The 27,103-nt window shown below is 42.6% G+C and overlaps 1 protein-coding gene across 13 annotated transcripts in view; it reads right to left on the reverse strand.

The window, feature by feature from the left end:
* The window catches only part of KDM6A (lysine demethylase 6A), a 277,427-nt gene that overhangs the window by 16,874 nt on the left and 233,450 nt on the right, over positions 1 to 27,103 (reverse strand). For all 13 annotated transcript variants that reach the window (XM_034423876.3, XM_034423880.3, XM_034423878.3 and 10 more), the window contains 5 exons: positions 25,654 to 25,728; positions 14,664 to 14,812; positions 10,858 to 10,972; positions 10,053 to 10,240; positions 3,871 to 4,012 (listed from right to left, as the gene is read on the reverse strand). In XM_034423876.3, the coding sequence (XP_034279767.2) occupies positions 3,871 to 4,012; positions 10,053 to 10,240; positions 10,858 to 10,972; positions 14,664 to 14,812; positions 25,654 to 25,728 (669 nt within the window). The remainder of the gene's footprint in view (positions 1 to 3,870; positions 4,013 to 10,052; positions 10,241 to 10,857; positions 10,973 to 14,663; positions 14,813 to 25,653; positions 25,729 to 27,103) is intronic.

Consider the following 27,103-nt stretch of genomic DNA (forward strand, 5'->3'; position numbering starts at 1 on the left):
TGCTGAAGACAAAACTGAAGGGAAAATGCCCCAAGAACAAGCAGGAACTGAAGACAGTTGCAGTAGAGGCCTGGCAGAGCATCACCAGGGATGAAACCCAGCGTCTGGTGATGTCTATGCGTTCCAGACTTCAGGCTGTGATTGATTGCAAAGGATTTGCAACCAAGTATTAAGAAGGGAAAGTTTGATTTATGATTATTATTCTGTCCCATTACTTTTGGTCCCTTAACAAGTGGGAGGCACATATGCAAACTGCTGTAAGTCCTACACCGTTTACCTGAGTTGGATGTACACACCCTCAAATTAAAGCTGACAGTCTGCAGTTAACGCACATTGTGTTTGTTTCATTCCAACTCCATTGTGGTGGTGTATAGAGCCAAAGATGTTAGAATTGTGTCGATGTCCCAATATTTCTGGACCTGACTGTATGAGCTGAGGTGGCGCAGTGGTTAGAGTGCAGTACTGCAGCTACTTCAGCTGACTGCTAGTTCAGCAGATCAGCGGATCAAATCTCACTGGCTCAAGGTTTACTCAGCCTTCCATCCTTCCGAGGTGGGTAAAATGAGGACCCAGATTCTGTCTTTGGTGTAAACCGCCCAGAGTCCTCAGAGAGTGGGAGGCATAGAAGTATGACTAATAATAATAATAATAATAATAATAATAATAATAATAATAATAATAATAATAATAATAATAATAATTAATATTATTATTTACAAACTTCTGGAGGCAAGTTGTTCCACTGATTAATTGTTCTGTCAGGAAATTTCTCTTTAGTTCTAGATTGCAGTGGCTGACATGGATTAAAAAATACTATATAAACAAATATACAAAAACCTAAAATACACTGCAGAAGCATTCCACCTATTTTTTTTTTGTAAGTATTCATGAGCCAGTTTTATTTTAGTTCATTATAAAACTGATAACATTCATTATCTTGATTATAAAATGTGAGGAACTAGACAATTTAACTTGGAAAATATAGCTATGAATGGTGAGTAACTATATTTTTGGAAAAGGAATGCTACTGCTCATATCTTCATGAAAATTCAATTTTCCCTCCCTTTTTCCTTTTCCCTTTCTTTCTTTCTTTTTTCTTTTTTTTTCCCGGTGAAAACACAGAGATTTTATTTCAAAAATAAACAAGAAAGCAATTTTGCAAAATGTGATGGGGTATCCCAGCATAGACCTCAACAAGGAGTTTGGGCCAGGAAGCCACACCCTTAGATTTAAAAAACATTCATTTTATACAGTTCTATCCCGAAGGCCTATTTCCCTCCTCCTTTGGACTTATTGGACAGGCCCTCCGGGGTGTTACTAATCCAAGATGTCTCAAAGGAAAAATTATCTCTCTTTTTTTTTTCTCAGATTACTTTCTTTTCTCCCGTACCTATCTGTTAATACATTATTATGTAACATCTCTCAGCTCTCTAGCATTAAGGAATGTCTCAGTGCACCGTCAGCAGGGCCCCTCTCCTATGCCAAAGAACAAGATAATGCCCACATGTTCTTCTCCAAGCATATGCACCGTAGGCATGGGGAAAAAAATCCACAAAGCATATAATCTAACTACATTGTAAAACTCAGTCATATACCCTAACTTAGATTTACATCTCCCTGCAACAGACAGATTCCTTCCTTTTGTCTTCCTAATTGGCCACTAATTGGCCCCCTATTAACCGCACATTTCTTATTTTACTTTTACATTTTTAAAAATTTATATGCCACCTTGTCAAAATAAAAGCTTTCTCAAAGCAGCAGCTTTGAATATTAGAAATTCATGTTAAATTAAAAAGAATTCTAATCAGACTAATTAAAAAGTATAATACATTAAGAGAACAATTTAGACCTTTGAGAGAAAATATTACACATACAAAGTCTTTCTAAAAGGCTGCTTTTCAGTCATGACCACCAAAATGATAACCAATCTCGTAACAGTGAAAAAATGGGATCAGGACAAAAATAGGCTGCCTAGCACAATTATTTAGAATATTTTCTTTTAGACTCTAAATAGTTGCATTCACTTCATATTCTTTTCACTCTTCAATCCTCCTTTTTCTGTGAGAACTGGAGATTAACGTAAGTCTTCACTTTATCCTCATAACTTTAATTTATGATGTATAACCTGAAATACTGGAATTAACTATGGGAAATAATTAACTGAGTGAGTCTTGGTCTCAAATTTCATCCATCAGTTTTGTTAGAAAAGTATAAAGGTAACATGGGAGCTCTGGTGCTTCAGACTGAACATTTCTTACTAAATACCTGACATAATTTCATCTGTTTTTTGCTTTGATTACTAAATTTAGAAATACCTATTTGATACATTATGCTTCAACTGATCATAGGTATCATTCTTGCAGCATCTACATCACAGAGTTGCAACAAAGGATCTTTTGTTGCATTACACTTCTAATGCAATGGCTGTAAGGACCTCTTCGTAGAATCTCTTTTTTATAAGCATAAAAACTACAAGTTCTTAAATATAACTGTTTCTTTTTTTCTTGATATTGATATTAAAATTGGATTTCGAATGGTTTTTGAATTTCACTTGGTTATTGAACATTAAATAGTAAAGTACTATTATTTTATCTGTTCTTTATATATTTTATTTCTTTAAAATATTGTTGGACTGCATTTAAATTTTTGTTTTAATGTATTAATGTCACTTTAATTGGGCTAAATGATAAACAATTTGGTCAATGAATTCATTCCTTTCTTATTCTTTCATTTGTATCAACAATCAGCTTTATAAAAGATTTGTATTTTGGTACATTTACATAGTCATTTGGAAAAGAATGTAATCATTTACTATACAGCAATGGTGATGAGACAGATTTACTTCTACTAACTCCTTTAAACACCTGGTAACTAAATGGAATTAGGCAATAATAAAGAGGAAGAGGAAAATGAGAAAAGTGTGCACTATATTAGCATACTCAATGGCTTCTTGAAAAGATTTACAAAACCTTTTAATCTTTCTTCACAATGCATACATTTGAAGGAGTGAAAAAGAATATAATCTATTGGAAATATAGCTTTAAAGTAGTATCACATTCACTTCCTCATCAGTAAAACATTATATATAGCTATCATGCCCCCCTCCCTCCTATGATCCACAGTACAATATTAGAAGTGAGCAGTATTCAAATTTGAAGCAAGAAAGATCTTTTAGATTTGGTATGAAAAAATAGGAGGAGGAAGGAGTGTTGGATATATTCACTGACTTGAGTTATTTGTAAATAATTAAGGTGGGATACAATAAACAAACAAACAAACAAACAAATAATCAATCAATCAATCAATCAATCCATTGATAGCTCTTTAAGTCACATCTTTTCCTGGATTTACCCATAGCTGAGTGGTCCTAGAAAAATGCATGTGTTAAGAAATTCCCAATAGGTTTAGCAAGCTGGATTCAAAGCACCTTTCCAACTTTAGATCCATATACTGCATTTTACTATATTACATATGACTATATAGCAAGTAAGTTACAGTTACTCATATACAATACTTAATCCAAATGAGCAAAACTATTATATATTGTCAAGTTTTTCTTCTTTCAACATAAAGTAAAGCATTCAACAATTGATATTGCAAAGCCAATAATCAAGAGTAGATGATTTGTTGCTCTGTCAGAATACTAGATATACAATACTGTAGTAGCCTTGTTTTAATTAATTATAACATAGTAAATAACTTATATTTCCAAAGTTGTTCTTTACAAATTAGTTACATTTAACAGTAGTGATGAGCTTTCTTCAATATTTATATTTCTGCACTAGGAACCCCTAATTTGTTTCACTTATTGTTCTTTCTATAAATAATAATTCACTAAATAAATATATATATTGTGTTAAAATGACTTACTTGATCATTTCAAAAAGCTTTGGATCTGGTACTTTAATATTTCGTGCTATGTTCCAAGAAAGATGAACCATAGGTACTACTGACTTCACACTTTGCAATTTATTCCACTCGTACCGTTCCACAGCTAATTTATATTGACAAGCTATAATGAAAATGAAAAATATGTGGACCACTTTGTTATAATGATCGTTCCTTCCATCAATGAAAAAATCTAGTCATTAGAGATTTTAAACATTCTATGAAATCACTTGGCCAAAATTCTTGATTGTATATGCCGAAGTAAAATGTCAATGACACAAGGAAACATTTTCAGTGAGGCATTTTATACTAAGCACATTTTTTATTAGAGGCAAATAAAAATGAATGGAATTTCAAAAAAGAGTTGTCAAAAAAAATCTCAACAGGGCCTTTTGTGACGAAACCATATTGACAAAACAATATGTTGGGTTTAAGTACCAATAACACAGAATACAGAATATGGTTGGAAGGGATCTTGGAGGTCTTCTAGATGCAAGAGATCCTATCCATTCTGGACAAATGACCGTCCACTCTCTTCTTGAAAACCTCCACTGATGGTGCACCCACAACTCCTGGAGGCAAGCTGTTCCACTGATTAATTGTTCTGTCAGGAAATTTCTCCTTAGTTCTAGGTTGGACCTCTCTTTAATGATCTTCTACCTTATTATTAGTTCAATCAGTTTGACTCAGGGCGGCTTACAATGCATTTAGAAAACCATTATTATTTATTATTATTATTTCAATTTGTATACCGCCCTACTCCCGAAGGACTCAGGGCGGTGAACAGCCATGGAATAAAACATAGGAATAAAAAATTTAAAATAAAGTAAAACGAATTAAATAATTTGGCTGAAAATTTAAAACCCCAATAATTTAAGACCAAATTTAAAATTTCCATTTAAAAAGGGGAAAAACTTAGGTCAGGCCAGCTTGATGAAATAAGAACGTTTTGAGCGCGCGACGGAAGGTACGCAGATCCGGGATCCTCCGTATCTCCGGGGGGAGCTCGTTCCAGACAGTAGGTGCCCCCATAGAGAAGGCTCTCCCCCTGGGGGCCGCCAGTCGACATTGTTTGGCCGAAGGCACCCGGAGGAGCCCCTCTCTATGGGAGCGTACTGGTCGGTGGGAGGCTATTGGTGGTAGCAGGCGGTCCCCGCAAATAACCAGGTCCTAAGCCATGGAGCACTCTAAAGATGATAACCAAGACCTTGAAGCGCACTCGGAAGACCACCGGGAGCCAGTGCAGCTCGCGCAGGAGAGGTGTTACATGGGAGCGCCACATCGCTCCCATTACCACCCGCGCGGCCACACTCTGCGCCAGTTGGAGCCTCCGAGTGCTCCTCAAGGGGAGCCCCATATAGAGAGCGTTACAATAGTCCAGACGGGCGGTGACGAGGGCATGAGTGACTGTGCGTAGGGAGTCCCGATCTAGAAAGGGACGCAACTGGCGGATCAGGCGAACCTGATGAAAAATCCTCCCTGTCATGGCCGTCAAGTGCTCTTCTAAAGACAGCCATGAATCCAGGAGGACACCCAAGTTGCGAGCCCTTTCCGTGGGGGCCAATGATTCGCCCCCAATAGTCAGCAATGGCACCAGCTGACTATATCGGGACGTCGGAAACCACAGCCACTCGGTCTTGGATGGGTTGAGTCTGAGCCTGTTTCTCCCCATCCAGATCCGTACAGCTTCCAGGCACCGGGACATCACTTCAAGGGCATCGTTGGGGTGGTCTGGGGTGGAGATGTACAACTGGGTGTCGTCAGCATACTGGTGGTACTCCACCCCGAAACCACGGATGATCTCGCCCATCGGCTTTACATAAATGTTGAACAAAAGGGGCGAGAGGACCGATCCTTGTGGCACCCCACATATAAGGGGCCTCGGGGTCGACCTCTGCCCCCCTGTCAACACAGACTGCGACTGGTCGGAGAGAAAGGAGGAGAACCACAGTTATAAAAACATTTAAAAATTAAAACATTAAACCCATTCACACCATTCATGGCTGGATCTCACAAGATCGCAACAGCAAGATCAACGGCCCCAGGCCTGCCAGAAAAGGCAGGTCTTCACCGCTTTTCGGAAGGCCAATAGAGTGGGGGTGGTCCGGACCTCAGGAGGTAACTGGTTCCAGAGAGCTGGGGCAGCCACAGAGAAGGCCCTCCCCCGTGGGCCTGCCAGCCGGCATTGTTTAGCTGACGGGACCCGGAGGAGACCAACTCTGTGGGATCTTACCGGTTGCTGGGAGCTATGTGGTAGAAGGCAGTCTTGAAGATAACCTGGCCCTGAGCCATGCAGGGCTTTAAAGGTAATAACCAACACCTTGAATTGTGCCTGGAAACCAATAGGGAGCCAGTGCAGCTCGCGAAGAATTGGTGTAATGTGGGTGTATCTAGGTGCACCCACGATAGCTCGCGCGGCTACATTCTGGACCAATTGTAGTCTCCGAACACTTTTCAAGGGTAGCCCCATGTAGAGCGTGTTGCAATAATCTAACCGTGAGGTGACAAGGGCATGAGTGACTGTGAGGAGAGCCTCCCGATCCAAGTAGGGTCGCAATTGGTGCACCAGGCGAACCTGTGCATAAGTCCCCCTAGCCACAGCTGTCAGATGTTACCTGCTACTTCTTGTCCTGCCCTCAGGTGCTTTGGAGAATAGGTCAACCTCTTCTTCTCTGACAGCCCCACACTACCTTCAAGTGCTGGAAGATTGCTATCATATCATCTCTACTCTTTTTCTTTGTTACACGAGACATACCTAGTTTCCTCAATCAATAATTCATAAATTCCAGACCTCTTATCATCTTTGTTGCTGTTCTCTGCACTTTTTCTAAGATCTGATTTTTTATTTATTTATTTTTTTTCTTGTTTCTTACATATTGAAAGAAAATTATTTTAGGTATTCATTGCAAGTCTTCTCAGCCTCAGCTTTCCTGATTCATCCTTGCAGATTTGGGCTATTTAGTGGAATTCTATTTTAGTTTTATGTCCCTCTTTCCATTTTAATACTTCTCCTTTTTTTCTTTCCCTTTGTCAAAGAGCTCTTTATGGAACCATGCATCTGGGGTCTCTTGTTTTTTCCCCTCTGTGGTATTATTTTATATTGGGCTTTTATAATTTCATTTTCCAGAATTTCCCAAGCACCTCATTTTCCCCTTCGCTTTAGGATTTCTTTCATGGAATTCTTCCTAAAGTCTTAGTTTGTTGAAGTCAGCTCTCCTAAAGTCTAAGACAGTAGTTTGACTTAGTTCAATTACAGTTGCAAGAAAAAGTATGTGAACCCCTTGGGATTACGTGGAGTTTTGCATGAATTGGTCATAAAATGTGCTCTGAACTTCATCTAAGTCACAACAATAGAAAAACACAGTCTGCTTAAAATAATACTACACAAACATTAGATGTTGCCATGGTTTAATGGAACATAACATGTAAACATTCACAGTGCAGGGAGGAAAAAGTATGTGAACCTTTGGATTTAATAACTGGTTGACCCTCCTTTGGCAGCAATAACCTCAACCAAATATTTCTTGTAGTTGGAGATAGGACCTGCACAACGATCTGGAGTAATTTTGGACCACTCCTCTTCACAAAACTTTTTCAGTGTAGCAATATTCTTGGATGTCTGGTGTGAATCATTCTCTTAAGGTCATGCCACAGCATTTCAATCGGGTTGAGGTCAGGACTCTGACTGGGCCACTCCAGAAGGCGTATTCTGTGCTGTTGAAGCCATTTTTTTGTTGAATTACTTGTATGCTTTGGGTTATTGTCCTGTTGCATCGCCCATCCTCTGCGGAGCTTCAGTTGGCAGACATACGTTTTCCCGCAAAATGTCTTGATAAACTCTGGAATTCATTTTCACATCAATGACAACAATCCGTCCAGGCCCTGAGGCAGCAAAGCAGCCCCAAACCATGATGCTCCCTCCGCCATGTTTTACAGTGGGGATGAGGTTTTGATGTTGGTGTGCTGTGCCTTTTTTTCTCCACACATAGTGTTGTGTGTTCTTCCCAAACAACTCAATTTTGGTTTCATCTGTCCACAGTATTTTTCACCAGTAGTGCTGTGGAACATCCAAGTGCTCTTTTGCAAACTTCAAACGTGCTGCAATATTTTTTTTGGACAGCAATGGCTTCCTCCGTGGTGTCCTCCCATGTACTCCATTCTTGTTTAATGTTTTCCTTATTGTAGATGTGTCAACAAAAATGTTAGCATGTGCCAGAGATTTCTGTAGGTCTTTAGCTGACACTCCAGGATTCTTCTTTACCTCATGAAGCATTCTGCGCTGTGCTCTTGCAGTCATTTTTACAGGACGACCACGCCTAGGGAGAGTAGCAACAGTGCTAAACTTTCTCCATTTGTAGACAGTCTGTCTTACCGTGGACACATGAACATCAAGGCTTTTGGAGATACTTTTGCAACCCTTTCCAGCTTCATGAAAGTCAACAATTCTTGATCGTAGGTCTTCTGAGAGCTCTTTTCTGCGAGGCATGGTTCACATCAGACAGTGCTTCTTGAAACCAGTAAACCCAAAACAGGTGTGTGTTTTTAAAGGGCAGGACAGCTGTCAGCAACACATCCAATATCATCACACTGATTGGAGTCAAGGTTGGCTCACTCCTGGGTCCAATTAGCTCTTGGAGAAGTCATTAGGCTAGGGGCTCACATACTTTTTCCTCCCTGTGAATGTTTACATGTTATGTTCAATTAAACCATGGCAACATCTAATGTTTGTGTAGTATTATTTTAAGCAGACTGTGTTTTTCTATTGTTGTGACTTAGATGAAGTTCAGAGCACATTTTATGACCAATTCATGCAAAACTCCACATAATCCCATACTTTTTCTTGCAACTGTAGTTGTGCCACAACATCAATTCACTCCATCATTTCATCTCTGTTAGTAAATATTAAATCCAATACAGCTGACCCTCTAGCTCTCTCCTCTACCTTTTGGATTATAAAATTGTCAGCTACACCGTCAAGGTTTGATCTCACACATGCTGCAGAGCTTGTCTCACAGTTGATGTCAGGGTACCTAAAGTCCCCCATTACTACTGTGGTGATTCCTGCACACCTTACCTAATTGATTAGCAAAAGGTTCATCTATTTCCACTGGTTGATTAGGTAACCTGTAGTATACACTTCTAGCAATGCGATTTTTTTTTTTTTTTGCTTTTACATTAATCCATAAGCATTCAAGAAGACTTTCATCCTTGGTTTTATATATTTCTGTAGAGGTGTAGTGATTTCTTACATATAATGCAACTTCACTTCCTCTTTTTTAGGCCTGTTTCCTTTGAACAGAAAGTGCTTAATTTTAACATAGAATTTTAAACCAAGCCATATGAATGCTTTCAGGTGACAGACAATAAAACCCATGACTTGGGATCAGAAAAAATATCTGGTAAATTCACATATGCTATGGGTAAGACATTTGATTGGTTTTAGTTTAGCATGTTTGTGAATTTAATTACTATTTTATGCAAATTATGGCACATGTGTTTTTATGCTTTGTGTATGTCAAGCATTATTCATTCAAGAAATCACAATTAACCAGCCATACCTTAGTAAAATATGTGAACCCAGTCACAATGTGCCTCCACTAGTTCTCCTGCACCTGCTTAATAAGACTTGAAAAGCTGCCATGGGAACTAATGGCTAAAAGTTTCCTTTGAATTAGGATTGACAATTATCATTCAATTGAAGTTTATAAAAGTTGCTCAAAGTTGATGTCAAGGACAAATCGTGGTCTGATAAACCAGAAAATATTCATCTGGGTCAAGTGGAAAAAGATGTACAAATGAAGGAGGAAACAGTTTATTTCTGATCATTAAAATCATGATTTAGAAGGATACAATGCTGAATATAGTTTATGATACTGTGTTCACTACTTTCTCAACCTTGTATAAGGTTGTATTAAAATGTATTACTTTGCCAACATATTTTAATATCATTTTGATGATTAATTCTCTTACAATGAGTTTGGGTTCTTCTGGGTGTTTTTTAAAATGGTTGTTAAGATATCAAATTATCTTATCTATTACTATAATTTCTAGTGCTACAGCTCAATCTAATGTGTCTTGTAAACATATTACATATCTGTTAGAAGTTGAAAATTCAGAAATATTTCAAAATAATTTTCCAGTTGTAAGATATATCAATATCCTACCTGTAAGAGGGCCAACATTCCAGGCAATATTATTACACCAGCCAATAGCCTGAACCCAATGAACAGTTCCAGCATTTATCCACACTAGATCTCCAGGTCGTTGAATAAACCTATAAACTGGAACATTGGCTTCATACAAATCTTCCAAATTAGGCCACCAAGAACCCATTAGAAAATTCATATTGTTTCTGTAAAAGAAGAATTAATATTTGGAAAAGTTTACTTATACACAAATGCTTGCTTATCCTCAAAAGACTATTAGACTAGGAACCTTTTCATCACATGTGATCCATCTAATCTAAATACTTGCAGCAAAGTATAAGAAGCTGCTTTCTAAGAAATTACAAGGATTATGGCATAAGAGTATTTTATCCTGGTTAAATAGATTCTAGCTATGATGATAACTTTTATCTATACTTGTATACCAATATTGTCATTACCTTAGAAGTTGCATAAAGATTACAGAAGAAAAAATATAGGAGACAATGACAAACATAATAAATATAATTAAAAACAGAACTGTTTTACAGAAGATTAATCAATTGAAAGGGCCCACTCACTAGGACTTTTTCTCCTGTTTTCTGTTTTTATATTCCTTCACATTTTTAATTAAAGGTCTTAATATTTATGTATTTAAATTGATTTATATAACTGGAGGTGATAAAATCACTGGCTGAAGGAGAGAAGGCTCTCTAGGGGGTTTATTTGGAGTTTCTGAGAATTATAGTCTGGCTGTACCTAGAGTATTATCACTTTATCATCTCTGTTTAGAGATAAAGATACACAGACAGAATTCAACACTTACTTTTCACAGAAGTCATTCATGACACCCCAGTAATTTTCTGGAACAACAAACCATTCACAATCACCTGGGCCGATATTTATATTGACTGAGCAAAAGTTGTTATTTTCCTGATGACCTACAATTAAAACAAAATAAGTGATGATATATTTACAATATAAATAATGAGCAATATACACATAGAAAAACAACAGAATCTTAAAAATATCAGTGTAAATTTTCATAGCAAGACTATTCTTGTTTGAGATGATATATTTATTCAAGGCAGTATAAAGAATGAAGGAAAAACAAAGTCCTCCACAAATGAAACAAAAAGAAAATTAAAGAAAGGATACAAGTGTATGTTTATACTATTATTATCTTGATGATACTTACTGTGTTTTCTTGAAAATAAGACCTAGCCTGATTTTTTAAGCGTGCCCCCCCAAAATAAGCCTTAGTTAAGAGTCTGTCCACTCCATCCCATCATCTGTTTTTGTTTGCTCATGGCCATAGCCATGATGGGGCAGGTGGCCGCATGGCAAGTCCAGCAGTCTGGATTGTGCACTGCACATCTGGCAGTCCGGATCGCCTACCTGCTGGATTGCTTCATCTTTAGAAGGGGAAAGCCGGCATGGCCATGACTGGAGAACCAGAGAAAGGCACAGGCAGTGAGGTGGGAGTGAGGTGGGGATCGGGGGTCAGCCCCCCACCAGGCTGCAGCAAGAGATAGAGAGAGGGAGGCGCCCAAAGGGCATCGGCCTGCGTGCCTCGGATCAGCTGCAGTGTGCCTTGGAGAGCATGGTGGGGCGAGCGGGTGGTAGGAGTACGCATGGACTCCGTTGCAGCAGCGGTTTGGTGCCTGGCTGGCTGGGGTGGCTCCACTACTCCTGCAGTGGGAAAGAGGAAAGAAACCCACTCAAGACTGTTGCTGCACCAAAACACCAACTCAACGAGAGGAGATTAATTTTTCTACAGATGGTTCCAGAAGGGTGAGGTGAATCCACCCAGGGCAGCGAATTGCTGCAGCGCTGCCACCAAACGATCAAGTGAGGCATGGGGCATGAACAGTGCCACGGCCCCTGCACGCACCTGCCCCATGCCCCGCCTCTTTGTTCAGTGACAGCACTCTGCAGCAATTTGTTGCTCTGAGTTGATTCAGCGCACCCTCCTGAAACCATCTGCAGAAAAATTAATCCCTCTCATCGAGTTGGCATTTTGGTGCATCAATAGATGGAGCCTTGAAGCCTCAAATTTCTTGAGGTTTGTTGCCTCTTTCCTGCTGTAGGAGTAAAGCGAACAAACATGGATGGGCAAAGTTAGAGGAGCACTGTAGGACGGTGGGGGTGGAGCACACAAGGGCCATGGCATGGCATGGCGCCACCCCTGCCCCACCTCATGTTGGTGGCGTCGGCCTGCTGGATGTGCTGCACAGCTGCCTGTGTGAAAAAACAAGACATCCTCTGAAAATAAGCACTAGGTCTTATTTTCGGGGAAACTTGGTAAATATTGTAGTAGATATGGAGAGGTAGGGATTGAATCACAATTTTTCTACAAAAAAAATAGGCTTTGAAGTAGGATTAAAAAAGGGAGAGAGAGGTGGCACCAAATAGTATATTTGAAGATAGTTTCATGAATTAAAAATAGGCAAGGAAAAAAGTTGACTTCAGTATGCATTTCAGCATCTTTTCTAATTGCTCACAATCCATTTGGCTATACGAACTGTAGTCATTTCAATCTTCCCTTCCTGACGTTCCATGTAGCAGGCGAAGTATGCGCATTCCATCATTCAAGGAATTTGCTACTTTTCACTCCACTAACTCTAGCAGGCTCCTGGTTTCTCCCACTTAAGGGCATCTTCCCTCCTTTAGCCAACTATCAGCTTAAAACTTTATGTTCTCAGGTTCAGATTTTGTATCTGGTTTCCCTTCTGTGCACCCCAACTGGAAGACGGTTGTTTGTCTGTGGGATGGGTGATTCATATCTGTGTAATTCAATTGACCTATATGGATTCTGGCTCTTCATCTCTGACCATGTTTTTTTTAACAACCATGCTACCTCCTTCTACACTGATCTTTTCCTTTTTTACCTAGCTGTGAGTGCACACATAGCTTACATTCTTCCTTTCTCTGGGTATGACAAATGGGAAGAGCCTAAAGGCAATAAAGTCTCACCCATTCTCTCCTCCAAGTTCAAGGGATCTGGAGGAAATCTCCAGAAAGCAAGCACGAGATGGAAAAGCTCCAATACATAAAATATAAATACTTAACAAAGTCTAGGCAGTGTATAATAAAACATAACATAATAAATTTATAAAGAATTACCACGTTTCTAAACATAAACTAATGATAACAACAGTTGTATCCCTGGTTATCCAATAATAGAGCATCAAAAAGCTGTTTAAAAAGTAACATTTTAATGCCTTCTTGAATCCCAAAAATGAAGGGGAAAGGGGGAAGAGTGTATTATATAGTGTAGAAACACAGAGAAGATCTCCCATTTGATCCATGCCGCATCCCCTCTTATGGTAGCAGAATCTTAAATTGGCCCTCTGCATTCATTCTCAGAAAACAGCATGATGTTGGAAAAGATAGCCTCTGTATGTCTCCTCTCAAGAACATTGAGCCAGAAGGGAGAAGATTTCTATCCCACATCTTATCATGCATAATCACTCTCAAGTCTTAAACTCTCCCCAAGTTTTTATGAATGGGGGTGGATAGGGAACAATATCTCTAAGTTTGGTGCCAAAACTTACTCATACAAACTAATGGGATCAGAGCTAGCAGTGACTGATGAGGAAAGAAACCTTGGAAAATTGTAAACTATTCAAGGAAGATGCCAAAATGATGTGCATCTGCTGTAGAAAAGGCCAAAAGCATATTAGAGTTAATAAGTAACGGTACTGAAAAATTAATAGTCTTATGGGATCTGGAATGCTGCATAGTTTTGGTTGCCATACCTCCGAAAGGTAGAGGGGAGATAATGAAGGTTCAGAGTGGAGCTAAGAAGATCAAGGCATTGGAAAAACTTTGCTATTAGGCAGGTGGCAACATTTCGGCCTTTTTAGACTAAAACTGAGGCAAATGAAAGGGGACCTAATTGAAATATAAAATTATGCATAGTGTAATTTAGCAATCTTCAAATTTGAGATACCCAAGGAACCATTTCAAATCATATAGAAGCCATTAATTTCATGAAATACCTTTATTTGGATAAAATGTTACAATGAATGTTGCAGCAATACATTTATAAATACATTTATATGATATAAACAGAATATATCATGTGGGGACACAGTTTGACTATTATGGATGTAGGTAAAGAAAACAAAGAGAAGCTATTTTCCTCTTCCCAAAATATTAGAAAAAGAGGCTACCCAATGAAAAAGAAACTTGGAAGACTTAAGAGAGAAAAAAATGATTTTTTTTTTCTTTTACACAACACAAAATTCAACTTTCGAAGTCAGATCCACAAGATGCTATCAAGTTGACTGACTTCAAAAAAATGCTGGTCCAATTCATGGAAGTTATGGGGAATCAATGATTAGTATCCTTAATGGCAGTGTGACTGCCTCTGATGGACATATATTAGGAGACTAATGGTTAGCTTCTGTGAGAACAGCCTATTGGTATACATGGGCTAAGAGTCAAATCCAGCAGGGCATTGCTTATGTTATGAAGTTTGGTCATGAAGACATTGTCTATAGCTACCGAGAATCCCCTTCTACTGTCAATGCAACCCAATATTTTTCTGAAGTGAAGCCAAAATTCATTCTACTAATATTTTCTCCTCCAACCCCTGAAATGGAGCATGTACTTTGTATAACCTACCTGATGTTCTGCTGCCTGGGACTTTCATATACAACTGAACTGTATTCATTCCCAAGACTGTATGACCAATATGACTAAGAAGGTTTCCTGCTGATACTACTCGCACAAAAGCAGGAAGCTTTGTAAGTTCATGTAGCTGTAGTTTCCATCTGTTACAAAACAGCAAATGAATTGGTTATATAATATTTTGGGGAACACAAAGCATTTTTATTTCCTGAAAAGTTTTTAATAACTGTATATAATTACAGTAAATATCTAAAGGAACCTTAAGCATACCAATTGAACCCGATGAGAAAACTAACAGCAACCAAGTATAATAATGACAATTGAAAAGGAGAATGACATAGGTGAGTGAAAAAGAAAATTATTAAGTTGTTACAATGTATTAAAGCAACTTGCCCAAGTGTTCAAAATGAGCATAAAATTCAGACACATATACATCCAATTTAATTAATAATTCTTAAGCCATCATCTGCATATATCAACCCTAAAAAGATGAGCATCAATGTCCCTTCAATCTCTCAGTTGAGATATAATATTTAGACCTTCCACCTTTAATCTTATTCTGCAAAAATGCATGATTTCAAAGATAACCATTAATCTAATTCCAGGGAGGACACATTTATTCTTCAGACTGTCAGGGTACTGATGGAGTATGTAAACTGTCCTGATAAATATTACCCACAATGGATAATCAGATGAGAATTTGAGATAGTAATGGATGTGGTTGGCAGCTTGGTGTTCTCTGAAAAATTTATTTCCTGAATGCTCTGGAGAACTTACTCCAGTTATTTTAGATGGAATATAATTTTAAATAAATAATTGTCATCGATTAAGAAAGATGATTTGAGTGAATAAAGGCATTATTTTAAAGGAAAACCAATAATATCTCATTTATACTTTGATCAAGAAAAATATTTGAACTGAATTTCTCTTAAGAAAAGAATTTATCTGTTTTGTTCTAGATTCTTTACATATAAAAGCAAAAACATACAACATTTTAAAAACTAAATCAGGGGTGTCAAACTCAATTTCATTGAAGACTGCATGAGCATTATAGTTGCCCTCAAAGGGTCAGTAGCTGGGTCGCTGCAACTAGATGGGCATGGCTGACCCAATGCCGCTCACTGGGTATGGCTGACTCGAGACTACTGGGTCGGGATAGAAGGGGCGTTGGTCCTACCTGAGACGCACCTTCTCGTTGGGTGGAGACAGCAGCCAGGATGGGTGTGCTTGTCTGTTAGGTTGATAGACTGAGCCTGTCAAAGTTGCTAAGTCCCGCCCTTGTTACTGGGCAGACCCAGCTTTTGGCGAAGACAAGAAGACAGGCTCGGCGTGTGGGAGGCCAAACAAGAAAGAAAGGAAATAGGCAGAGAGAGCGCGACCAGACTGGCAAAAGGGAGGGTCTAGCTGCTGTCTCCACCCGACGAGAAGGTGCATCTCAGGTAGGACCAACGCCCCGTCTCCATTGTGGGTGGAGACAGCAGCCAGGATGGGACATACCAAAGATCACTGTCCCTACAGTTGGGGGGGACCAGGGTGGTCTGAAGAACCCTCCCCCGAGAGAACCCGTTGCAGCACCCTATGACCAAAGGCGGCATCTACTGAAGCAAACTTGTCCAGTTTGTAATGCTGGATGAATGGAGAAGGCGAAGTCCACATCGCCACCCTGCAGATTTCGAGGAGTGAGGCCTGTGTGGCCCAAGCCGCCGATGTCACAGCGCTGCGGGTAGAATGTGCAGTCAGTTGAGGAGGTCTCGGTAAGGAACGTAGTTCATAGGCCTTGGCAATCGTCTGCCGAATCCAACATCCAATGGTCGTCGACAACACCTTGCAACCTAAAGAGACCGGCAGGAAGGAGACAAATAGAGATTCCGTTCTGTGGAAGTCCGCAGTCCGTTTAATGTAAATACATAGTGCCTGCCTGACATCCAGAAAGTGCCACCGCCGTTCGAGTCGGTGAGTCGGGCGAGGGCAAAAGTTGGGCAGGACCAGTTCCTGCATGCGGTGGAAGGTCGTATTGACCTTGGGCACAAAGGTAGGGTCCAGACGGAGTACCACACGATCCACATGGAACACACAGAGGTCATCCCGGATGGAGAGGGCGGCCATCTCCAACATGCAGCGAGCCGAGATAATCGCCACCAAAAAGGCAACCTTGCACATTAAGAGGCGCAGGCTAGTTGACCGCAAAGGCTCGTACGGGACACCCGTAAGAGAATTAAAAACAAGAGAGAGGTCCCAGGTTGGGTACCGATGCAGAACTGGAGGGCATAGATTGGTAACGCCCCGCAGGAACCGGCGAATCAAGGGGTGCTGTGCCAAGGAGGACAACGATCCGAAGGTAAGTATCGAGGAGATCGCTACCACCTGCCTCTGCAATGTATTAGGAGAAAGCCCCTTGGAGAGGCCCTCTTGAAGGAATACCAGAATAGTGACGATCGAGGCCTGGAGGGGTTGAACCCCGTTCCGATCACACCATGTACAAAAGGCCCGCCAGGTGGCTGAATAAATTTGGTCCGTAGAAGGCCGCCGCGAAGCTTGAATGGTGCGGATCACATCTGCCGGGATGGCAGCATCCCTTAGGGAACACTGCTCAACCGCCAAGTGATCAGACGGAGCCACTGCAGGTCCGGGTGTCTCACACCCCCTTGAGTCAGGGCGTCCTCCGGTTGAGGTAGCTGCCAAGAAGGGGCTACTGACAACGACACTAGGTCCACAAACCAAGGTCTGAGTGGCCAATGCGGGGTCAGAAGGATGAGTTCCGCTTGCTCCAGCAACAGCTTGCAAATCACTCGGGCAAGCAGGGAGACTGGAGGGAACGCATAGAGCAGCCCTGGTGGCCACGGGGAGTACAGGGTGTCAGTGGCCTCTGCCAGCGGCAACGAGTACTCGCGAGATGAAGCATGGAAGCTGAGCATTGTCTGATGTGGCAAAGAGGTCGATCACCGGAGTTCCGAAGCAAGAGGCAACCTGGTGGAAGATGTGAGGGTGAAGTTGCCACTCTGCGTGATACAGACGCTGACGGCTCAGCCAATCCGCTTGTACATTGGCGATGCTGGAAATGTGTTCCGCCCATAGCGATGCGAGGTGAATCTCCGACCAGAAGCCCAATCTCAACGCCACCGACATGAGGGAATAGGACCTTGTGCCCCCCACGTGATTGATATGGGCCTTCGCCATAATATTGGTGAGGTGTTGAAAAGCTCGAAGCACCAGGTAGACCACCCGCAGTTCCAGCCAATTGATGGGCCAACGAGCATCGTCGCTGTTCCAGGTGCCCTGTGCTACCTGACCCAGACAGTGAGCCCCCCAGCTCAGAAGGCTGGCGTCCGTAGTTACCACCATTCTCTGTGGGTCGAAGAATAGGCAACCGCAGGATATTGCCAGAGACCACCACCACCCTAGGGACCTGATCACCCTCCTGGGAACGGGAATGGTTGCAGCTGAAGTGCCTCTGCCCGCCTTCTGCAATGGCAAAAGAAACCATTGAAGTTCCCTCGAGTGCAACTGGGCCCAGGGAACTATGGAGATGGCAGAGATTATCTTGCCCAGGAGTTGTGACAGGACAAGGGGAGACACAGATCTAGCCCATTCAACCTTAGAAACTAGGGACCTCAAACTTTCCTGTCGCTCATGCGAGAGGTAAACCTTCCCAGACACCGAATCTATCAGAGCCCCCAGATGGAGCAAACGAGTGGTAGGGACTAGGTGGCTCTTCTCCAGATTAATGGAGAAGCCATGGGCAGCCAGGGTCCGGAGAGTAACCTGCAGATCAGAGGAAGCCTGCTGCGGGGTAGAAGACAAAATGAGGATATCGTCTAAGTAGCACTGTAGACGAACGGATTTAGCCCTGAGGGAAGCTGCCAAAGCAGCCAATACCTTAGTAAAGGTACAAGGGGCAGACGAAAGGCCAAAGGGCAAGGCCCGATACTGGTAATGGCGCCCCCCATAGCAGAACCTAAGGAACCTTCTATGGGAGGGGAGGATGGGAATATGGAGATAGGCCTCGGTGAGGTCTATGGAAGAGAGGAGATCGCCCCTCCGAACACCGTCGAGAATAGATCATAACGACTTCATCTTGAACTTGCGGTATACAACATACCGGTTCAGACGTTTAAGGTCCAGAATAGGTTTCCACCCCCCCAATGACTTTGGTACAAGAAAAACACGGGAATAAAATCCCGTACCCTGTTCAACCTCAGGGACTGGTTGAATGGCCCTGATTGAAAGGAGATGCTGAACCGCCGAGTCCATAAGGACCATTTCTCGATGTCATTAGAAAGCGGACAGCGTACAAAGAACATTGGAGGAGGGGAGAGAAATTCAATGGCCAACCCAGATCGTAAGGTGGCCAGGACCCATTTATCCGAAGTGGAACCTTCCCAAACAGGGGCGAAGAGGGCCAATCTGCCCCCTATGGAGGATCCGGGATGCAGTTAACGACGGCGCCTGGAGAAATGACCTCCTCCCCCTTGAAAGGGCTGTTTGGAAACAAAGGTCCTACCTCTGGACGCACTGCCCTGGGCGCCCCGCTGCCTAGATTGAAAATTCCCCCATGATCTGGCAGAAGGAGCGGCAAAGTGAGCTCTCTCATAGGATCGAGATTGGGAGCGGGACGGGTAGGGATGGAACCTTGACTCTCCTCTATGGAAAACAACCAGAAGAACCTTCCTTTTGTCCTTCGTTTCCAAGGGGGTCCCCAAATAAATTGGAATCGGCTAAGGGGACTGAAGCCAGATGCCACTTATGCCTGGCATCGGCTTGCCAGTGTCGAAGCCAGACCAATCGGTGAGCTGTGATGTAAGAGGCGAGGGACTTCGCCGCAAAGCGAGCGGCGTTCAAAGTAGCGTCCGCCGAAAATTACGTGGCGGCGATGATCTTGTTCAAGTCTTGCCGTACACTGACATCCTCAGAGGTCAAATTCTCCTGCAGTTGTCGGAGACATAGGAGAGTAGTCCGGTTGAAGAAGGACGCAGTGGATGCCGATCGGATGGCCAAGCGGCGCCTTGATGCGTCCGCTGTAGTACTTGCTCCGCCCAGCGCTCCTCAGGACTGAGACCTTCGTCCGGAGCACCTGGAACCGCAGCATGTGGCAGGAGGGCGGCCACTGGTGCGTCCACGCCCGGGACCTGGAGAATGGAAGTCAGATCCAGTGACACCTTGAAGTTCCGTCGGTCCACAGTCGATGGAGTCAGCGCCGAGCCTGGCGAGGACCACTGCTTCTTAATGATGTCCAGAAAGAGGGGGGAAGTAGGAATATAGTCCACCAGCCTGGATGGTTCAGCGAACACGGGGTTCAGAGCCCCTTTGGCCGCAACAGTGGGCGCTGGTGTTGAAGAAGGGGAGCCCAGCTGAGCCGTATTAATGGCCTTGTGGAGTAAAGATTTAAATAAGGCCTGAGGAAAGAGGCCCGTAAATGCGGGCTGGTCCGGCTGGAGGCCCTCATCCTCCAAAAGATCCAGATCCATAGGGTCGTCCCCAGCCTGGGAAGAAGTGCGGCTCGCAATGGAGGAAGCTGGGGAAGCCGAGGCCGCAATGGATAGTGCGTCCTCCTGCGGAACAGTCACTCGAGAAGGAGAGATGGCAGACCAGACCGAAGCTGTTCTGCTGCCTGGCAGAAGCTGTGAAGCCAAAGACTGTTGCACCGCTGTCGCGATGATCTGCTGGATTTGATCCGGCAAAAGAAAGGTCTGTTGGTGCGCTGCTGTAGAGCCCAGGTCTGCTGAAGGAGGGGCCGTTGTTGGCTCGAGTGCAGCTGTCAACGAGTCTGGCGCTCGACAGGATTCTGCAGGAAGAACTGGAGCAGCCTCCTGCCCCCACAAACTATTCGGCTGGATCACTACAGGACAGTCCTGAAGAGAAATCTGATCAGGAAGAGTTCCGGAATCAGATGCGGCGGCTGCTCATGAAGATGCGGCGCTAGCCTCTCCAACTGAAGGCTGCAAGCAACCCACCTTAACACAGAGTTTATTGAGCACTCTATCCCAGCGGGCTTCAGCACAGGAGGGCGCAAAGTGGGAGGAGGACCTATGATGAGACCGAGAGGACCCTAAAGCCATCGGTCTGGAGGAAGGATTAGGAGCCTGGTCCTTCCGTGCGGTAGAGTCCCTTTGGTGATGGGGGCTCTCTGAGCGCCCTGCTTTCCGGCCATGCTTCGACTTGTGGGAAGCCTTGGGCATCCTGCCAATTAGACCCTCCATCAGTGAGTGGGGCAGACAGCAAATGAGTCAGAACTCGAAATGTCAGAAAAGGTGATATCCAATAAGGGATATACTACTGGAGGGCGCAGGCCAAAGCCTGGAGGCCTATAGCAAGCGTCAACAGTGCCAAAGCAGATAGACCCAGGGAATAGATATATAGCGAGGCAATGATGGAAGAAGGCAGAACCCCGTGCTAATGGGGTAGCGCAAGACTCCATAACAAATTGCCTGTCACACTGGGTCACTGGCTATGCCGCTAATGGAAGCGCGAAGCTCCACAAAGGCTCCTCAGCTCTCCCACTGCCGCTCAAAACTGCAGGCGCGACAAATGCGCAATAAAGAGAAGCGTGCTTTATTAATTTTAATAAAAATTGCCAATTCAATCTATCAAAGGCTATCTATCAAAATTAATAGAAAGGATGCAACTTGGAGAACATTTTGTACAATCTATTAAGGCAATATATCAAAAACAAACAGCGCAAATAATAATTAATGGTGGTTTAACAGATATTTTTAATATAGAAAAAGGAACAAGGCAAGGCTGTCCCTTGTCTCCGTTATTGTTTATTTTGACGCTGGAAATTTTATTAAGTAAAATACGTGGGACGGATACAATAAAGGGAATTAAAATTAGACAGCATGAGTACAAGCTACGAGCATTTGCGGATGACCTGGTTGTTACCTTAGCCCAATCGGTACAATCGATTACAGCCTTGATGGATATAATTTGCTCATATGGATATGTATCTGGTTTTAAAATAAATACAGCTAAAACAAAGATAATAGCTGAAAATATGGTTAGAAGCCAGAAAGAAGAGATAGAAAGGTTAACAGGATTTGAAATAGTTAAGGAGGTTAATTATTTAGGGGTTTATATTTTGACTGCAAATATGAAATTGTATCAGTATAACTATGAACCGTTATGGCAAAAAATACAGAAAGAAATGGAAAATTGGAAAAAATTACAACTGTCTTTGCTGGGAAGGATAGCCGCTGTAAAAATGAATATTTTACCAAAATTTTTATTTCTTTTTCAAATGATACCTATACTTAAGAAAGATGAAAATTTGAAGGAATGGCAGAAGGGCATAAACAAGTTTGTGTGGGCAGGGAAGAAACCGCGAGTTAATCATAAGATAATGCAAGATACTCGAGAAAGAGGTGGTCTTAAAATGCCTAATTTAAGATTGTATTATGAAGCTGTGGCCCTCTCAGCAATTACAGACTGAATAAATTTAACGGAGAAAAAAATATTGAATATTGAAGGATATGGTCTGGTCTACTGCTGGCATGCTTACTTACTGTATGACAAGAAAGTAGATAAGACTTTTAAAAGTCATATATTAAGAAATGCTCTATTGCGTGTCTGGAAAAAGTATAAATATAAATTAAATGATAAGTTACCAATATGGACAGTACCCAGACACGCGATAGAGAACATAAATTTGGAGCAAAAGCAAGATAAGATTACATATAAGGAACTCCTTTATAAGGAAAGAGTCAGATTACAATTAAAATCTATGGAGCAATTAAGAGAAGAAGGAATTATTAGGACTTGGTTTCAGTATGGACAGCTGCAGGCCAGATGGAGAGAAGATCAAAAAACTGGTATTTTGCAACAGGATGAGAATTTGATAAAGCAAATAAGAGATAAAGGTCAAATGCATATAAAAAGGTTGTATAATGTATTAGTGGAAATAGATTCAGAAACAGAGCTAGTTAAGGACTGTATGATAAAATGGGCACAGAATATAGGTGAACCAATAGTGATGGAAACATGGGAAAAGATATGGGTTAGAAATGTAAGATTTACACAAGCTCAAAATTTAAGAGAGAACTTTTATAAAATGTTTTATAGATGGCATTTAGACCCAAAAAAACTAGCCTGTATGTATCCAAATTTGCAACCTAAGTGCTGGCGATGCGAGTGTGAAGATGCTACATATTTTCATATATGGTGGACATGTAAAAAAATTAAGGTTTTTTGGATAAAAATATGGTGGATTATTCAAAATATTTTAAGGAAAAAAATTAAATTTACACCACAGTTCTTTCTGCTGGGAATAGTTACGGATTGTACTGTAATAGAGACGAAATTGGTTTTGAATTTAATAACAGCTGCCAGGTTACTGGTGGCACAGTACTGGAAGAAGGAAGATCCACCCACCATTGAGGAATGGACACTAAAAGTTGTGCATTTGGCTGAGATGGCAAAAATTTCATCATATCTTAAAGACCATTTAAATGAAAGATACATATCGGAATGGAGAAGATGGATTGACTATATACAAAAGAAGTATCCGAATAAGAAGATTCATATAGCTTATAATGAAATATTTTTAAGTAGTTTATGTTTATAGTTTTTTGAGTTACAAGGAGTTAAAGATCTAGGGAAAATATGAATGCAATAATTTGTTAGCATATTTTAGTTTTACATTTGTGAATGTCTATATCCTGTGCTTGTTCTGGGAAGTCTAGGGAGGGGGGGAGGGGGGGAAGGGTGGGGGGGAGAAAATGTTTGTATTTCTTATAAAACTTTTCAATAATAAAAAAAAATAAAATAAAATAAAGAGGAGTGTGAAGCATTGCCAGGGAGCGCGAAGCTCCACCAAGGCTCAATTCTCCCCGCTGGCGCTCAGACCGCTGGCGCAAAAACATGCAGCGAAGGGGCGCAGGAAGCGCTGACAAGGCTGATCTTCGCACCAAAAAAGGCTGCCAGCGGTGTGCGACTCTTCATTGCAGCCGACCTAACTGCTCTTGGCTAGGCGCGCAACCAGCCACAGTCGGGGGCGCAAAGCTCTGCTAGATGGCTCGGTGCAATTCAAATTGCAATGGTAAGCTCCAAAGTTGGCCGGGATGACAGCAACGGCAAGGCAAAGGGCAGGCAGTTGGAAAGAGAAAATGGCCGCTCGTAGATGTGTCCGGGAGTGCGAAAAACTCCGGAATATGGTCTGAGGGAGCAAAAGACTTGAACAAGTCTGTAGCCGCCCCCATGGGAGCGCGAAGCTCCACGATCCCTCCAAAGGGGTCCTCAGGTGGTAATAGATGGGATGGAGGCAAAAGAGAGGGAAAAACCTCCCCAAATAACAGGCAAGCCCGTTACAAATAACAGGCAAGCCAGTTTACCAATGAAATTGAAATCCAAGAAAGTCCAAGTCAGAAACCAGCAATCATAGCCAGGATTAGAAACCAGATGATAGGAATAGTCAAGAAATAGATAGAAAAAGGCCAAACGAACAGTCCCACACGCCTGTCTAGGCTGAGAGACTGAGCCAAAAGCTGGATCTGCCCAGTAACAAGGGCGGGACTTAGCAACTTTGACAGGCTCAGTCTATCAACCTAACAGATGAGCACACCCATCCTGGCTGCTGTCTCCACCCACAATGGAGAACCAGTCACACCAGCTAACTTGATGTGGGGATAATTCGGTGCCCTACAAGCTTCTCCCCCCCCCCCCCAAATTGCTGGCAGTCAAGTGCATCTGCGCGTGCTCACACACATGCACACATTCCAAGTTTGGGGACTTTTATCCAGAAAGGAGAGGGCCTTCTCCCCAAGCCCAGGCATGATTCGCAGTTTGTAAACGCAGATGTGGATAAAAGTCTCCAAGCTTAGAATGAGGTGAGCAAGAGGCAGCAGGGGAGCAGTTAGGGTTGCACAAAGGAGGCTGGCCCTTCTCGAAAGGGAATCCCTGTTTCTAATCGTGTTAAGGATGTTGGCTTGTTGGGGCAGCCTTCCTTCATGCAGCTCCCCCGCCACACCCTCCTCTTCTCCAGAGATCTGTCAAGGCAGAAGTTGGACTCGGAGGAAACTGCTTCCTACAAACTTTCTCCTCCACACTTCCACATGAAGCAGTGTTGTCCTTTGCCTTCCTTCCTCCCCTTTTTTTCCTGCCTTCCTCCTTCTCATTTCCATCTCCTTCCTTCCTTCCTTCCCACTCAGGAAGGGACAAAGGGAGGGGAAAAGATTGGCAAGGCTTCCAGTGGCTGTGCCACCAGCGGTTGTGGCTTTCCCACACAGGGGTGGGGGCGATCCCAGTGAAAGGGAAGCCTCATGGGCTGAGAGGTCAGGCCAGCGAGTGGGCCATGGAGGTGCTGGTGTGGGCATGGCACTGATCTATAACTTGGTAGCAGCCATCCGGAATGCAGTCAGCCTTAGATCTGACCCGCATGGCCACCCTGGAGCGAGTACAGGAGGAGGTGAGCGTGCGGGAGCCAATATCCAGGGTGAAAGGGAAGCACTCAGAAGGCAGTCATCCTGTGGGGTAAGACGGTCACCAGGAACACCAGACCCCACGTGCTCACCGCCTCCTGTGTGTGCACCCAGGGGACAGGGTGGCCCCTCACTGGCTCTTGGGCAGCCCTGCAGATCTAAGGCTGACTGCATTCTAGCCTGGATGGCCGTCACCAAGTGGTAGATCAGTGCCCAGCTGGCCTGGGTCTGGTCCTGGTCCTTTGCTGTCTCTAGGGTGGCCCCGCGGACCAGATCTAACTACATCGCTGGCCAGATCTAGCCTGTGGGCCTTGTGTTTGACATGTCTGAACTAAACTGTCTTACACTGAGTATTGTAACTGTAGCAGAATTTGCAACACAATATTAGAAACAAATGATGTACAAAACAGGCTGTTTAATTAAGTAGATTTTTGTATTTTAAAAAATATGCTAATAGCCATCACTGTAATCATAATGCTTAAAATAATGAAGCCAAATATACTTGGGAACATAATCTAAGAAAAAAATGGTAATAAAAGGAAAGTGTTTAATATTGTATATGTGGCTTTACTTACTTCTTGTCATCTGATAAATCAACGTTGGTCCCAAACTTGATAGTTTTAAAAGGTCCCCTTTTCCTCTTCCCAGAACTGTAAATTAAAAGACAAAATAAGACATCAATAAATATATTTCGTTTTTTATTTTAAAATATTTTAAATAAATTATTTAAAAATCTTTGAGTACTACCTTATAGGATACATACATTTGAAAAGACAGGTTTTAATAATTTATTTTGGGTATTGTATCAGACAAAGAATGCAATGAAACAATGCATTGACAGAGATTATGTATTTTTAGCAAACCTTCCCCCCCACCCCCCAAACATATAAATTTAAACTGGCTTAAATGTTTACTAAGCTATTGATAATTAATAGATTTTAGTTCTGTTAGATGAAATAAAGCCTCTACCAGATCAGTAGTTACATTGTTATGAAGCATTTATTCATGCACCAATTAACTGCAAGCTTAAAAATTATATGTATTTGGTCTAGTGGTGCAGTTTGGTCTAACACAGGGGTGTCAAATTCAATTTTATTGAGGGCTGCATCAGCATTATGGTTGTCCTCAAAAGACCAGTACCCGGGTCACCGTGACTAGGTGGACGTGGCCAGCTCAACGCCACTTACTGGGCATGGTTAATTCGGGACAGCTGGTCAGGACAGAACAAATCGCACCAGCTAACTAGACATGGGGACAACTCAGTGACTCACAAGTACTGCGCCTCCCCAAACTGCTGGCAGCCAAGCACATGCACACACAGACCACATTCCAAGTTTTGGGACTTTTATCCACAGAGGAAGGAGAGGGCCTTCTCCTCAAGTCCAGGCATGATTGGCAGTTTGTAAGCTCAGATGTGGGTATAAAAGTCTTCAAGCTTGGAATGGTGTGTTTTTGTGTGTGTGTGTGTGTGTGTGTGTGTGCGTGCGCACAGCATGTCAAAGGATATGTTCTTCTCCCAATCCTAGACATCATTGGCATTTCCCTGTCTGGTGCCTCCTTCCAGCAAAGCAGGAGGTGGAGGACGACGCTGCTGCGTGTGGAAGCGCAGAGGAGAAAGTTTGCAGGAAGCAGTTTCCTCCAAGTCTAACTTCTGCTTTGACAGATCTCTGGAGAACAGGAGGGTGTGGCGGGGGAGCTGCCTGAGGGAAGGGTGTCCCAATAGGCTAGCATTACCACTATTAGAAAGAGGGATTCCCTTTCGAGAAGGGCCAGCCTCTCTTGTGCAACCCTAACTGCTCCCCTGCCACCTCTTGCTCACCCCATTCCAAGTTTGGAGATTTTTATTCACATCTGAGCTTACAAACTGCCAATCATGCCTGGAGAAAAGGAGGAGGCAGGGTAGCAGTGCTCCCTGGTCCTGCACAAGAGAGGCTGGCCCTTCTCAAAAGGGAATTCCCATTTCCAATAATGTGTGATAAGGATGCTGTTGGGGCAGCCTTCTCTCACGCAGCTCCCCGCCATCCA

This window comes from Pantherophis guttatus, chromosome 5, assembly GCF_059756535.1.
Source record: "Pantherophis guttatus breed Tessera chromosome 5, ASM5975653v1, whole genome shotgun sequence".
Lineage (NCBI taxonomy): Eukaryota > Metazoa > Chordata > Lepidosauria > Squamata > Colubridae > Pantherophis > Pantherophis guttatus.